The sequence below is a fragment of the Grosmannia clavigera genome (genome assembly GCF_000143105.1).
Source record: "Grosmannia clavigera kw1407 unplaced genomic scaffold GCSC_108, whole genome shotgun sequence".
Classification (NCBI taxonomy): Eukaryota; Fungi; Ascomycota; class Sordariomycetes; order Ophiostomatales; family Ophiostomataceae; genus Leptographium; species Leptographium clavigerum.
In genome coordinates this window covers 37,340-51,331 of record NW_014040837.1, presented here as the reverse complement: position 1 = coordinate 51,331, position 13,992 = coordinate 37,340, and the positions used below count along the sequence as shown (strand labels likewise).

At 61.5% G+C, this 13,992-nt stretch overlaps 4 protein-coding genes across 4 annotated transcripts; 2 read left to right on the top strand and 2 right to left on the bottom strand.

Moving 5' to 3' along the window:
- Positions 1–114: 114 nt before the first annotated feature.
- On the bottom strand, positions 115–956 carry CMQ_6613 (50S ribosomal protein mrp49; the record flags this gene model as incomplete). The annotated part of the gene is made up of 3 exons (XM_014320299.1): positions 115–589; positions 663–769; positions 918–956. The coding sequence occupies 3 exons, from the start codon at positions 954–956 to the stop codon at positions 115–117; spliced, it is 621 nt and encodes a 206-aa protein (XP_014175774.1).
- Positions 957–1,250: 294 nt separating this feature from the next.
- On the top strand, positions 1,251–4,685 carry CMQ_6722 (duf974 domain containing protein; the record flags this gene model as incomplete). The annotated part of the gene is made up of 3 exons (XM_014320408.1): positions 1,251–3,343; positions 3,489–3,671; positions 3,743–4,685. 3 exons carry the CDS (start codon positions 1,251–1,253, stop codon positions 4,683–4,685), a joined length of 3,219 nt encoding a protein of 1,072 aa, XP_014175883.1.
- Positions 4,686–6,574: 1,889 nt separating this feature from the next.
- CMQ_6789 (ddenn domain containing protein) lies at positions 6,575–10,327 on the top strand (the record flags this gene model as incomplete). Its single annotated transcript, XM_014320475.1, has 2 exons — positions 6,575–9,815; positions 9,867–10,327. 2 exons carry the CDS (start codon positions 6,575–6,577, stop codon positions 10,325–10,327), a joined length of 3,702 nt encoding a protein of 1,233 aa, XP_014175950.1.
- Positions 10,328–10,739: 412 nt separating this feature from the next.
- On the bottom strand, positions 10,740–13,892 carry CMQ_6670 (kh domain containing protein; the record flags this gene model as incomplete). Its single annotated transcript, XM_014320356.1, has 9 exons — positions 10,740–11,128; positions 11,186–11,381; positions 11,818–12,001; positions 12,056–12,214; positions 12,485–12,556; positions 12,622–13,111; positions 13,188–13,209; positions 13,380–13,615; positions 13,685–13,892. The coding sequence occupies 9 exons, from the start codon at positions 13,890–13,892 to the stop codon at positions 10,740–10,742; spliced, it is 1,956 nt and encodes a 651-aa protein (XP_014175831.1).
- Between the last annotated feature and the right edge of the window lie 100 nt (positions 13,893–13,992).

Below are 13,992 nucleotides of genomic sequence, written 5' to 3'. Positions count from 1 at the left end.
GCCGTGAGAGTCAAGCGTGAATACAAAACAATTGCATAGATTATAAAGCATACATAATCAACACTGCGGGAAGATGGGTTGTTTTTATCGTACAAGCAACCAAAGCTTATAGACTCATACACTCTGCTTCAAAGAATCTACCTCGCTCTTTGCCTGGGCCAGCAGAGCTGCCTCACGTCGCCGAGCTGTCAGGTACTTGAGCATAACCTCACGGTCGACGCTGGCGCGCTCGGCACGCTCCTCGACTTCGCGCATGTCGGCCTGCTCCTGGGACGATGGGGAGACTGGGATGGCACCAGACTTGCTGAGGAAATCCTGGAGGATGGCGTCTGAGCGCAGGCCCTTCATGTCGATCTGGACGGTGCGCTCGGTGGGGGTGGGCTGCGGAGCCTTGGACTCGCCGACAAAAGACGAGCTAGGCTGTGGTTCTGCTTCAGTGGCTTCTGCGGCTGCTATGACGCCTTCCTGTTTCTGGCGAAAGTAGATGGTCAGAGTGGCCGGACCGGTGGCCTCGGATGTGCGGTTGACGATCATAGGAACGGCCGGGTTCCAGTATTTCAGGCGCGGCAAACAGGTCTGCCAGAATTTTCTGCATGCTTGTCAGCTTCGGGTGACGGTACCGCTCGAAGCGGTCGGTCCAGGCTCTGGGCCATCTCTCTTACCTGGGGCCATACTGTCCGTCGTTCCACCGCTGGGCGAATTCCAGGTGTATCCTTGAGACCTCAGAAGGCAGAAGCGCAGCCCCGGGACCGTGTCGTATGTTGAGAAGCTTTGGGGCGAGTCAGTTTCACGTTTTCCCAGAAAAAGCAGGCGTCAGAGACCGCAGCAGAAGGATATCTACCTGCTATAGCGAGAGAGAGAGAGAGGGGAGTTAGCATCGATCGAAAGCTTGCTGATGGGGATGCGAAGCAACTCACAGCCTTCAGCTTGTTCATGCGCCGTGCGACGCCAACCATGTTGGGCTTCTTTGCGAGCTCTACCGAACTCCCTGAGACGAATTGGTTGGTCGCAGACGTTAATCGTGTGAGGCGTGGTGGCCGTGAGGTCGTTGAGGTCGTTGAAGTCGTTCGATGACAACTTTTTTCTGCCTATTGCTGTATCCGAAAAGCGCAGCGCCAACAGCAGGCGGACTCTAGCGCAAAGCCCTGTAAGGTGGGTTGGATCACGTGGCGCGCCGATAAGATCAGATTTAGCCTTTTATAACTTTTTTCTGAGCTCAGCATCTCCCACCACCGATTTCATAGGCAACAATGGCACCAAGCGCGAGGGGTTGGCTGAGGGCAGTATTTGCCGTGGACTCAGTGACCAGCGGTCCTGTCCCGGTTTTGCCTCCTGCCTTTCTCTGCCCGGCCGTCTGGACGGCACAGGCTCAACGGCCAAGACTTAGAGGGCCGAGCCGACAACAGTCCCAGTCGACGTGGCAGCAGGTGCGATCACAGAGACGGTTCGTGTACTCAGCTGCGACAGCGGTACATGATGCTTCTGCGGATGATGTGCCAGCTGCCGGATTGCGCAAGCTACCACTGCAGTGCCCCGGATGCGGGGCGTATTCACAGACGACACAGGCGGACCAGGCGGGCTTCTTTGATCTCGGACGGCGATCGACGATGGAGTACATGGGGCTGGCGGTGCGGGAGAAGCCCCGGGTACGGGAGGAGGACCGGGTGGTGGAAGAGGCGCTCCGGCGGATCGACAGAAGCGCGCTGGAGGCACAGGGCGTCGATCTGGGAGGGCTTCTGTGGGAAAGCAACTCGGGCCAGGAGCTCTCGCTGCGAGAGCACAGCGACGAGACCGACGGGCGGACAAAGGGATGGCCATCAATCCTGTGCAGGCGCTGCCACGATCTGGTGCACCACAGTGCCGGGACGGCGATCTACCAGCCGGACATGGATGCGGTGCGCGAGACGATTGCCGAGTCGCCGTACAAGTACAACCATGTGTACCACGTGCTGGATGCAGCCGACTTCCCGATGTCGCTGCTGCCACGGATTGACATGCTGCTGGACACGATGCCGTTGCGGTCACGCAACCGGCGGGCACGACGAGGCAAGTTCTTTGGCAACCGCAAGACGGAGCTGAGCTTTGTGATCACGCGAGCAGACCTGTTTGCACCACACAAGCAGCAGGTGGACCGGATGATGACGTGGGTGCGTGAGACGCTACGCGACGCGCTGGGCCGGATGGGACGCCACGTGCGGCTGGGCAACGTGCGGTGTGTCAGCGCGCGACGCAGCTGGTGGACGACGGAGCTGCGCGAGGAGGTCTGGCAGCGTGGCGGCGCGAGCTGGCTGGTAGGCAAGGCAAACGTGGGCAAGAGCAACCTTGTGCACCAGGTGTTTCCAAAGGGACGGATGGGAGTAGAGAAGGCAGCTCCGAAGCGACTGCTGTCGCTGGAGCGGACCTCATCGGGGTCATACAGCCTGGAGGGTGTGGACGAAGAGGACGAGGATCTCGGCGAGCCGGGACTGTTGCTGCCGCCACGACCAACCGAGACGAACTATCCGCAGATGCCGGTGGTGTCAGCAGTGGCCGGCACGACGGCATCGCCGATCCGGATTCCATTTGGCGGGGGACGCGGCGAGCTGATCGATCTGCCGGGGCTGGCACGGCGGGGATTGGCCGAGGTGGTGGCGCCGCAGCATCGTGACGACCTGGTGATGAAGCTGCGCGTGCAGCCGGAGCAGGAGGTGCTCAAGGGCCCGTGGCAGTCGCTGCTGCTGGGTGGCTTGGTGCGCATCACGCCGCGCACGCCCGACGTTGTCTTTCTGACCTACAACTTCTCGCCACTGCCGGCTCACCGCACGCTGACGGACAAGGCCGTGGCAATTCAGCAGCAGACGAGCGAGCTGCAGGTGCCGAATCTGGCGGCTGTGGGCGTGGGTGCAGACGTGCGGCTGGCCGGCTCGTTTGCGCTGTGCCACGACGTGACCCGTCTGCGGGCTGGGCCCATCACGCGCAGGGACGCGGCCAACATTGCGGTCGACCGGCTACCGTACCGCGTGGTGGCACTGGACCTGCTGATCGAGGGCTGCGGCTGGGTCGAGGTGGTGGCGCAGGTGCGCACGAAAGAACTATTTAGGAGGACGGAGAGGAGGACGGAGAGCATGGAGCAGGCTGACCGGGAAGACAAGTTTGGCATCCTGCAGACGCTGGACTTATCGGATACCCAGACTGGCCCCGTTGCCGAGGCAGACTACAACTGGCCCGTCATCGACGTCTTCAGTCCTGGTGGCAAGTTTGTCGGCTCACGGCGGCCGTTGAATGCGTGGATGATGTGTAAGCCGCCGTCGACGTGGCGCAACGGCAAGGCCGGACGGTCCCGTCGCATCATCAAGGGAGAAAGGTGAAGAAACAAGAAGTAGGGGAAACTGGAAGGGCGCCAAGAAGTGGAAAGTCGATGCGGCGCCAGCTCTCAACTATCAATATGACGGCTGAAATATGTGGGGTTTAAGCATCACGTGACAATATCCCTGTAGAGGCTGAATCAGAATACGGGTTATTCCGTACATCACCAAAACTGCATATTCAACGGTCTGCCACGACGAAGCCAAACTCGGTGCAAACGATGATGTCGGCTGCAGGCCCGCCCACCTCGACGCAGCAATGAGCCACAACCGGTATACGGCGCACGAGGCCAAGGAGCCGCATCCGATCTCGCTGAAAGTATTGCGGTATGCAGGCAGCCACGGCTGACCAGTGTTGCTGACACCCGACTCCGTGCTGACTCCCTACTCCGACGCAGGCTGTCCCATCCATCGCTAGCAACACAGTATCCGGTTGCGGCACCGCTTTCGACCGCACTTCCGCCGCCGACGGTGCCGGCCTCGATTGCCTATGGCGGTGGCGGGCCAGACAGCGCGGCCACCAACACGGACCCGTTTCTGCTGAGCCCGGTGCTCAACCTGCCGCCGTCGTTTGGGTCGGCGTATGTGGGCGAGACGTTTGCGTGCACGCTATGTGCGAACCACGACGCGGCGGACGTGGAGGACGGGGGGTGGTCGAAGGAGAAGGCGGCATCGGCCGTAGCCTCGATCCGCGACGTGCAGATCGAGGCAGAGATGAAGACGCCCTCGGCAGCGGAGCCGGTGAAGCTGGTGCTGGGCCCCGAGACTGACGACGGCGACGGGGCCGGCTTGGGCTTGCATGCAGGGACGGACCTCGCGTCCGGACAGACGCTGCAGAAGGTGGTCCGGTTCGACCTCAAGGAAGAGGGCAACCACGTGCTGGCGGTGACGGTCAGCTACTACGAAGCGACGGAGACGAGCGGACGCACGCGCACGTTCCGCAAGCTGTACCAGTTCATCTGCAAGGCGTCGCTCATCGTGCGGACCAAGGCGGGACCGTACGCAGCCGGCCGAGCGGGCGACATGCGGCGGCGCTGGGCGCTCGAGGCACAGCTGGAAAACTGCGGCGAGGACGTGATCCAGCTGGAGCGGGTGGAGCTGGAGCTGGAGCGGTCGCTGACGTACGACAAATACGACTGGGAGGACGGACAGAAGCCGGTGCTGCACCCCGGCGAGGTGGAACAGGTCTGCTTTCTGCTGGAGGAGACCGGACCCGGACTCGTGCCGGAGCAGCCCAACGGACGCCTGCTCTTCGGCGTGCTGGGCATCGGATGGCGCAGCGAGATGGGCAACCGCGGATTCCTGACGACGGGCACGCTGGGCACGCGATCGGCGCGGTGACGATGTGGTGACGATGTGGTGACGAGCTGGTGACGCGCTGGTGACGAGCTGTTACGCCTCGCCAGCCACTACGACGGCAGCACACCGCCCTGGAAGCGAGGTCTGGTCGACAAGGCCACTGACGGAAGGTTCGGGTGCAATCTTAATGGAAAGAAAGTGCAGCAGCTCTGCCAAGGAAGAAGACTTGGTTCTCCTCACGGTTGCATCGCCACCTTATGCCAGGGGCTCCTGGAATCACAAATCCTAGGGGCGATGTAACGCCTGGACAAGGCCAGTAACCATACTACGGAGTATCTTACAATAATATCTTACAATGTACGGAGTACTCCGCACTCTTCTGCGCAGGCGGTGTGCGGCCTTCTGGCGTAGCTGTCGTACGACTGGGGCTGCCGCTGTGCGGCCGCTGTGCGTCGTGCTGGTGGTGCCTGGCAGCTTACTAAGTACATAGTAAGTATTTGTACGACGAATTCTTGATTCTCGTCCAGCCTGTCGTCTGATGGCGCCCATTCGTTCTGACCGCCGAGCCCGGCTACCCTGTATCGTATTGCGGTGGAGAGCGGCCGTCGGGTGCTTGCGTGAGGCCTGGGCGTTCTTCGTACGGAGAACAGAGTACAGGAGAAGTGGAGGGAGTGAAGGGAGTTGAGGGTGAGAGGTGACACGTACTCTGTGCGGGTGTGGACAAGGATGGATCGCCGCTTGTGGGCGGAGAGCAGAAGGGCTAGCAAGATCCATCAAACGGTGCAAGAAAGGTCCGACGCCTGTTGGAGCACGAGGCGAAGATAGGACTATCGGGCGAGCGAAGAAAGGGGCAGATAAACCTGTGGGGGCGGCACTATGGATGGAAAACAGGAAACAGGCAGACGGCAAACAGCAGATGCAAGGAACGAGTATCTTACAAGCTGCAGCTGTATGGGTGCCTGTGAGTACCTGTACGAGAGGCTGTGCGTCCTGAGCGCCTGCATGAGTGCCTGTGAGTACCTGTACGAGCGCCTATACCTGTACCTATACCTGTACCTATACCTGTACCTATACCTGTACCTATACCTGTACCTATACCTGTACCTATACCTGTACCTATACCTGTACCCATACCTGTACGCGCCACATAATACATACGTAGGTCCTGTCTTGTTCCTGAATGCATGAAATGCCATCTTGCCAGTACGAGCCAGCGTGCACCCCTGTCCCGTCCGTCTGGGCCGGAGCACGGAGGAAGAATCTCTTCGTGCTGCTGTCTTACCCGATCGTGTATAGAGTATACGACGATGCCGTGTTATATATAGACGTGGTGCAATACATACGACTACATACTCCTGAACGGCAGTGTGGGCCCAGCACGTCCAAGGCGCGCCCAGACGCGACGCCCCAGGCTAGTCCCCCAAACGGCTGCGTACATGCACCCTAAACGTACTAAGCTGCCCGCAATTACGCAGCACCATTGGCAAGCACCAAGCAGCCAGCATGGATGGTAGTCCTTTTTTCCCTGGATCGGTTCTCCTCCTTTTTCTGCACGGGCATCTGGACCCGCGAGGTTCATTGTTTCTGGCCGTCCCCCCCCCCCCTCGTCTGAATGATAATTTTTCCCCCTATTCCCTCTTCATCCCGGGGAGCATCGTGCTCTTGCTCAGTCTAGTCCTCATCGTCCTATTCTTCCTGGTCTCTGCCTTTCGGCGTGGTCCCTGCATCTGGGCCGCTGTCTGACGCCTTCTTTAAGCCGCGATAGCCTGCTCAATTCCGTTTCATCCTGCAGCTCCTGTCCGTCTTATCGTCTCTCCTTTCCCTGCCTTTTCCCTTCTCTCCCGGCTCTTCGGCAACATTCGTCTCTCGTTTGTACCGTCTTTCTGTCCTTGTCCTTCTCCCCTCTCTCTCTCTCTCGCAAGATCCCAATCATGGACACGGCCTCCACACCTCTGGCCGACTACTTCTGGATCGCCGGCGTGGACTCGATCACGTACAACGACCCCCCACCCCCACCCTCGCAGCAGCTCGACGACACGATTGACGAAGATGGCGAGCCCGATGCGGTGGCCGACATGTCACGGCCCCAGCGGTCGACCACGGTGATACGACACGCCCGGCAGAGCTCGACCAGCCGGCTCTCGAAGCTATCTCTCGACGGGCGGCTCTCGCTCACGCTCGAGGACATGGAGGGCAACACGCAGAGCAACCGGAGCAGCATGACGATCAAGGCCGGCCAGGTGATCCTGCCATCGGGGCTCGGCGGCGACGACGGCAAGCCGGGACCGCTGGCAGACGTGGCGGCCAGCTCGATCAACGCAAAGACAGCCGGCGGGCTGCAGCTCGACTTTGACTTTGACCAGCTGCTGATCAAGTTTGCGGCCGAGCGCGAGAACTTTCTCGAGGACCTGAGCTTCAGTGCCGGGGCCAAGGTGCACGGACGGCCGCCGATGGTAACACCGCCGATGCCGATTAGCAGTCAGACCAGTCTGGGCAGCATGGGCAGCATGGGCAGCATGGGCAGCATGGGTAGTATGGGCAGTATGGGCAGTCTGGGCAGCCATGGGGGCCCTACGGTGGCCAGTACGCGGACAGAGAAGCTGCGGTTGGACGAGGGCCCATCGGCCGAGGCAGCAGCCACGCGACTGAGCCCGCTGCGCAGCATCAAGGGCAGCATCCGGCGCAAGCTGAGCTTCCGGGACATGAACAGCAACGTGCGCAAGTCACACACGCCGGTGGGCCGGGCAGCATCGACACGGACGAGCCGGCGGGTGAGCAGCTACAACTCGGTGATCCCGCCACCGGAACCGCTGAACACAGACCCGGACATGCACCCGCTGAAGCGGAGGTTCGAGCCGGTGCTGCTGGATCGGTATCCGCCACGGACGGCGACGGAAGAGGTGGCGCGGCGCGGACGGTTCCCCGACTACGTACCGATGTTTGCATTCCCCAACGACATCCAGATCGTGTCGTCGGACGAGCGGCCACGGTCGACCTGGCACGGTTTCACGATGACATCGGACAACGGGTCGCGGGTGTACGGGATCTCGGTGACGATCTGGACGGCACTGCAGGCGGGCATCGCAGAGGAGGTGGAAAAGCGGTGCGAGCAGTGGCGCCAGGGCCACATGTCGGATGAAGAGCGCGAGCTGGCAGCAAGCCTGGGAATGCGGCTGGCAGGCGAGCGAGCACACCTGTCGCAGCTACTGGCGCGGCTACCGGGCGTGGCATCAGGGTCGGAGGAGCGCGAGGCGCTGGACGAGCAGATCAGCACGGTGGAAGAAAAGATTGCGCTGATGGCCGAGATGCTGCGACCGCTGAGACACGGCGCAGCGTCGCGCATCGACGGGCTGACATCGAGCGAGACAGGCCTGTGGGCACCAAGGGCCTACGGCATCCTCGGACGCGACGCGACCCGCATGACCTTCTGGAAGGAGTGGCTGCGGGCGGTGGTGGTGCCGATGGCCGACGGAGCAGTGCTGCGCGTGCCGCCGAGCTCGCCCAAGATTGGACGATGGCAGCCGCTGGAGCGTTATGTGGTCAACCTCTGCACCGAGGCGTTTGGACCGCTGAGCTCCAAGACACAGGTGGAGCTGAGCGTGCGTGAGCTGCGACTGTACGCGCGCAAGGAGGCGACAAACGAGCTGCCGGGCTCGCGCAACATCGACATCTACGCGCTCTTCCGCTGCCTCTCGCTAGACAACGTGGTGTTGCTGCTGGAACACGCGCTGGCCGAGTCACGCATCGTCTTTCTGTCGTCACACGCCGCCATGCTGCACCTGGCCTGCCACGCGCTGGCGAACCTGCTGTATCCGCTGCAGTGGGAGAGCATCTTCATCCCGATCCTGCCGGCACGGCTGTTGTCGGTGCTGGAGGCTCCGTGTCCCTACATTGTGGGTGTGGAGCGGCGCTTTGAGCGGATCGAGCTGCCCGACGACGACTTTGTGCTGGTGGACCTGGATCGCGACACCGTCGAGGCGCCTGGGGCTGCCGTGCCGCAGCTGCCGCGTCAGCATCGCCGCAAGCTGCTCTCGCTGCTGCAGGTGGCCGCACCCCATCGGCTGCGTTTCGGCGTGCCGGCTGGGCCGCCGCCCTACGCCATCGAGGCCTTTCCCTACGACGCCTTCTCGGCCGAGAACGAGTCGCTCTTCAACCAGGTGGCGCCGGCCGCGACTCTGGGCAAATGGGTCAGCCAGAGCTCGGCCACCTTTGGCGATCCCGATCCACCGGCCGCCCGACGCGTGCCCATCTTCAACGCCTTTGTCCAGCTGCGCAACGAGCACGCCCGGGCTGAGCGGCCGCCGACTGCGCTCTCTGGCCGCACCAACAGCCCGCCCCAGTCGCTCTCGCCCGTGTCGACCAGCTTTCCGCCCATGCCTGTCGCTCCGCTGACGCCTGTCTCGCGCAGCGACTCGGGCTTTGCCGTTGGCGCCACGCTGCGTGAGAAGCGGTCCGGCCACTTTGACGACCGGTCGCGACGCAGCTCGTCCTTTGGCGTCGACCGCCATCCACCGATGCACCGGCCCAGCCTGCAGCACCTCAACGGCCACGCCTACAGCCAGAGCCAGAGCCAGGGACAGGGACAAGGCCAGTGCCAGGGTCAAGGTCAAGGTCAATACCAAAACCAGGGCCAACCCCAAAACGGCCATGGCCCCAGCCTCTCCATCTCGGCCGTCTCCATCGACTCGCGGTCGTCCTACGGCGGCAACGGCGGCTATGCTCCGTCCACGTACGCACAGTCGACCTTGGCCGCCTCGACGGTCATGCCCAACATGATGGTGCAGCCGGTCAGCAACACGGACACGACCATGTGGGTGGAGGGCCACTGCTTCCACTGGACGCCCGCTGAGGCTGCCGGCAATTGTGCCATCTGCGACGAGCGATCCGACGGCGATGGGCTCTACTGTTGCAACGGCTGCAACTGTCTGTCCCACGCGCGCTGTCTGGGTCACGTGTCACTGATCTGTCCGACCGCTTTCCACGCCGACCGTGTGCGCGCCGCCTTTGTGCGCTGCATGGCCAGCCTGCTGTACACGTACCGCAAGTACCTGGGCCGGCCGTCCAAGGAGCAGCGGACCAATGGCCAGCTCTTTTCCTTTGACGCCAACGGCTTCACCAAGAGCCTGCCGTACGACCAGCAGGAGTATGCGATGATGCTGCGGAACACACAGGGTGAGTCACGTGATTTCTATTAGCCACATCTACGAATGCTAACTTGCCCAGCCTTCAACCAGTTCATTCATGAGCGTGAGACCCACTCGTCCACGCACCCCGACATCCGCCTCTTTGACGAGATCATCCTGGCCAAGAAGTCTCGCGGACGACCCGGCTTGGGCGGCGGCCTGTCGCGACTGTCGACCATCAAGGCCTCACACGGCGTCTCGTCCGGCGGCAGTGGCAGTGGCAGCAGTTTTGGCAGCAGCAGCGCCCGCATCCCGCCACACCTAGCCGACACGTCCGATCACATCTGGCGCACGGCTTCCGTGCCCGTGCCCAGCTCCAAGTTCCCGGGCGAGTACCGCGCCGTCACCACGCGCGTGCCGTCCAAGCTGGACCCGTCGCTGATGAAGGAGCCACGCACGATCCAGGGCGTTCCGCGGCCTGACCATCGCGGCTCGCGCAATCTCGTGCGCAAGCAGGTCGCTAACATGTTGGCCATGGGGCCGGACAAGTTGAGCATTTGAATCGGACGGGGCGACGGGGCGACGCGAGACGAAAAATTTCGTGTATTACTAAGCGAGGTTTTGTACGACGCCAACTATTTCAGAGCAAGTACGCCACAATAGACACTGACCACCATGACCACTACCACCATCACTACCATCACTACGACTACCATCACCACCACGACCACTACTATAGATGATGACGCTACGGAGGACATTTTGCAAAACAAGATACCGGTGCGGACAAGCGGCCGTTGTTGCCATTTGTGTATTTACTTCTTGTTTGCCTTGCTTTTTGTATTTTGCCGTCAGCCCATCTGGTCTGGTCGGCGTTGGCTTGACGACGAACCATGTAGAGCAGAAGAATAGGAGCATGCATGAGTACTTGTACAGGGTATCTCTTGTAGCTGGTACCAGGGCACGTGTTGCCTCAAGCGCCACCAGAGCCGCTCGGCTTGGCCGGCCGGTCGTATCGCGGCATCTTCTCGTACGCATTGGGGCTGGGCCTCCGCCGGCTCTTGCCGCTGCCGCGGGGCCCATTGCCGTCATCCTTGTCGCTGTCCTTGTCGTCATGATCGTGATCATGGTCATGGTCGTGGCCGTGGTCGTTCTGGCCGCTGCCCTGACCATTCTCCGGGCAGTCTGGCGCGTGTCGATGCGGCAGCGGCCGTGGTCGGCTGCGATATGCGTGATCTGCGTCGCCGGCGTCGGGGCCAGACGCATCCGAGTCCGAGTCCGAGTCCGAGTCCGAGTCCGACGACGAAGAGTCCGAATCGCTCGACTCGTCGGCCGCGCGTGGTCGGTGGTAGATGCAGCAGACTGGCGCGTGTCAGAGCAGCAAAATACGGAAAACGACGAGACGGGAGAACTGCACACCTTTCGAACTCTTCCGGTTCAGACCCTCGTTGTCCACTACGTCCTCGGCCCACTGCACGGACCGGTCGTTGCGCTCGGGGGCACCGTGCAGACGCAGCACCGTCGGCAACGACTCTTGCGTCTGCTGCTGCTGCTGCTGTTCCGTGCTACCGCTTTCGGCCGCCCGCGGAGTCATTACCGTGGTCGCGCCCCCTGTCTGTCGCGCAGGCCGGGTGGCTTGTCCAAAGGAAGCCATACGTGCTTGTGCGTGTTGCAGAGATGGAGGATCGTGTACGGGCAAGTGAGAGTGGATCGACAGTCGTTGTGCAAGTGCTGTCTGGGATCGACGACCCTCCAAATCTGGTGATTAATACAAGAGGCAAGGGTCCGTGCGCCACATTTGTTGTGGCGCATGTAGTAGGCTAGCCTGGGGTGCACGCCAGCAGACGGTCACGGGATCACATCGTCCTCCTACAAAAATGTTTTTCTGCATAGCCAACTCTACCGGCAGTTACCACTGTGTTCTTCGCCCCTGTCAGGCCTTTGCAAATACGCCACGCATCTCCATCACAGACCAGGCGGAGGGGGTACCTAATACATAACCAATTAGCTCGTGCATCTTCCTGGGACAAACTGAAAAGGCCGTCACTTACAGCGCTGTAGCTGGACACTCCCGGTGGCCCTCCCGGTGGCGGCGGCGGCGGTGGAGCCTCGCTCGCAGGTGGAGGAGGCGGCGGAGACGTCGAGCCGACACCAGGAGGTGGCGGTGTGCTCTGCTGCTGGGCCTGCTGGGCCTGCTGTGCAGCAGCATAGTACTGCTGGTAGTATTGAACATAACTGGCTGAGTCAGCAAGTCACGTTTTCAACAACACGCAAACTTCATCAACTTACGCAGCATAGCCACCATACGGCGCATATGGATCGCTGGTCCCGTAGTACTGCGCATACTGAGCGGCATAGTCTGCAGCTCCGGTACCTCCTGCCGCGGCTGCCGCAGCAGCAGCCGCTGCATCGCCCCCGGGAGAGACCACTGCGCCCGCTGCCACAGGACTGTTTCCAGACGGGCCAGAGGGCGGTGCAGCACCAATGGCTCCAGGTCCGGGCGAGTTGTACCCCCCCTGACCTGGCGCGCCGTGTCCTCCATACCCCCCATGTCCGCTGTTGTATCCGCTGTTGTATCCGCCATTGTGGCCACGGCCGCCGCCACCACCGTAGCCTTGGTGGCCGTTATAGCCGTTGCCGTTGCCGTTGCCGTGACGGTCGCCACCATAGCTGCCCTGTCCATAGGGGCGCTGGGGCCGGCTCTTGAACTGCTCGTACTGCTCCTTGACGTTTTCCAGCAGATCCTCGCACAGTTCTTTCGCCTTGTCCACCATGCTGGCGTCAGGACCACTGGCCAGGGCCTCGTTAGCAAAGCACAGGCGGGGCGGTCGTGCATAGATGTGCCCAAGACTTACGTCACATGCAAGAACATGGGTTCGTCGCTCTCCCGGCCGGTAGAGGACTCGATGAAGCCGGAGTTTTGCCCCTTGATCTGCACACGGCAGCCGGTCTCCTGCTGGATGTGCTTGACGTACGCACCGCCGTGGCCGACAACCTGGGCGCGCAGGTTAAAGCCGGGAACCGGCTCGAGGCTGACGGGGATCTTATGGTCCGGCCACTTTCGCCGGCCGTACTCGTCTCGCTCGACAGGATCCTGCTCCCTCTCTCGCCGCCGGAAACGCCTCTCGTCCACAAGTGGCGGCAGCTCCTTTTCGATCATCTCGTTGACCTTGGCAATCGCCTTCTCGAGGCCCTCCTTGGTCGTGCTCGTGATGTGGAGGTATAGCGGCGGGTTCTGCAAGTAGTGCACGTCAGTCTCTAGCCTTCCAGCCGGTGTCCGAGGAGTCTTTACCGAAGGCGAGGCCATGCTCTTGTCGGGCAGGTAGCTTCCGCGCGTTGTGACATCTTGAGAAAAAGCACCGCTTGTCAATCCCGGACTCTCACACAATACAATAACAGAACAAAAAGATGAAGCGCATACCAGCACCAGTCTCGTCCTTGATCTAGATTTCACAACGAGCGGAGGTCAGCAGATGCCAAAGAGGAGCATGTGTCTGGGCTGTCAAGCTTCGAGTGAGCAAGACCATCCTCAACCGACAACACGTATAGAACAGAAAAAAACTTCCACCTCCATTCGTCAGTGGTGGCAAGGCCAGGACACAAGAATATCTACCTTTTTCTGATTCGCCGCGTTCGTCACGACGTATCGGTTTCGAAGATCGTTGATTTCAATGTCCTTGATAAAGTCTCCGTCCGAGACGTAGATCTCGCCGTTGATGTTCGCAGCCGACGCCGTGGCCGTGGCCTTCATGTTCGTCAGGGGCGTCGATCGCGCTGGCGAGGCTTCCGAATCGCGGCCGCCCGTCTTGCGCGCATTGAGCTGCTCGCTGATCTTTGCAGCAACCGCGGCTAGAGGCTGTCGTCAGCAGCGAAGCATCCTACACAGGACAGCGCACCTGGCCATTGGGCGTAACCTACCGGCTGCCGCTGCCGGGTCGACGCGACTCGCCTCATGTTCGGCAGAAGTCTCACGATCGCGAGACAGGGGGCTGCGCTCACGCCCAGAGTCTGGCTTCCGGGGGGGCGGTGAGCGAGAACGCCGGTCGAATCGCGACGTCCGTTTGGGCTCCGGCTCCGTCTGGTCAAAGCGCGACCGCTTCACACTTCGCCGTTCTCCAGACTCCATGGCCGGTCAGCGAAAGGATAGCAGCGGGTGCAGTGCAATCTGACGCGGTGCCAATCAGCGGAGTCGAGCGTGAAATTGCAGGTGCAGCTGCCAACGGATG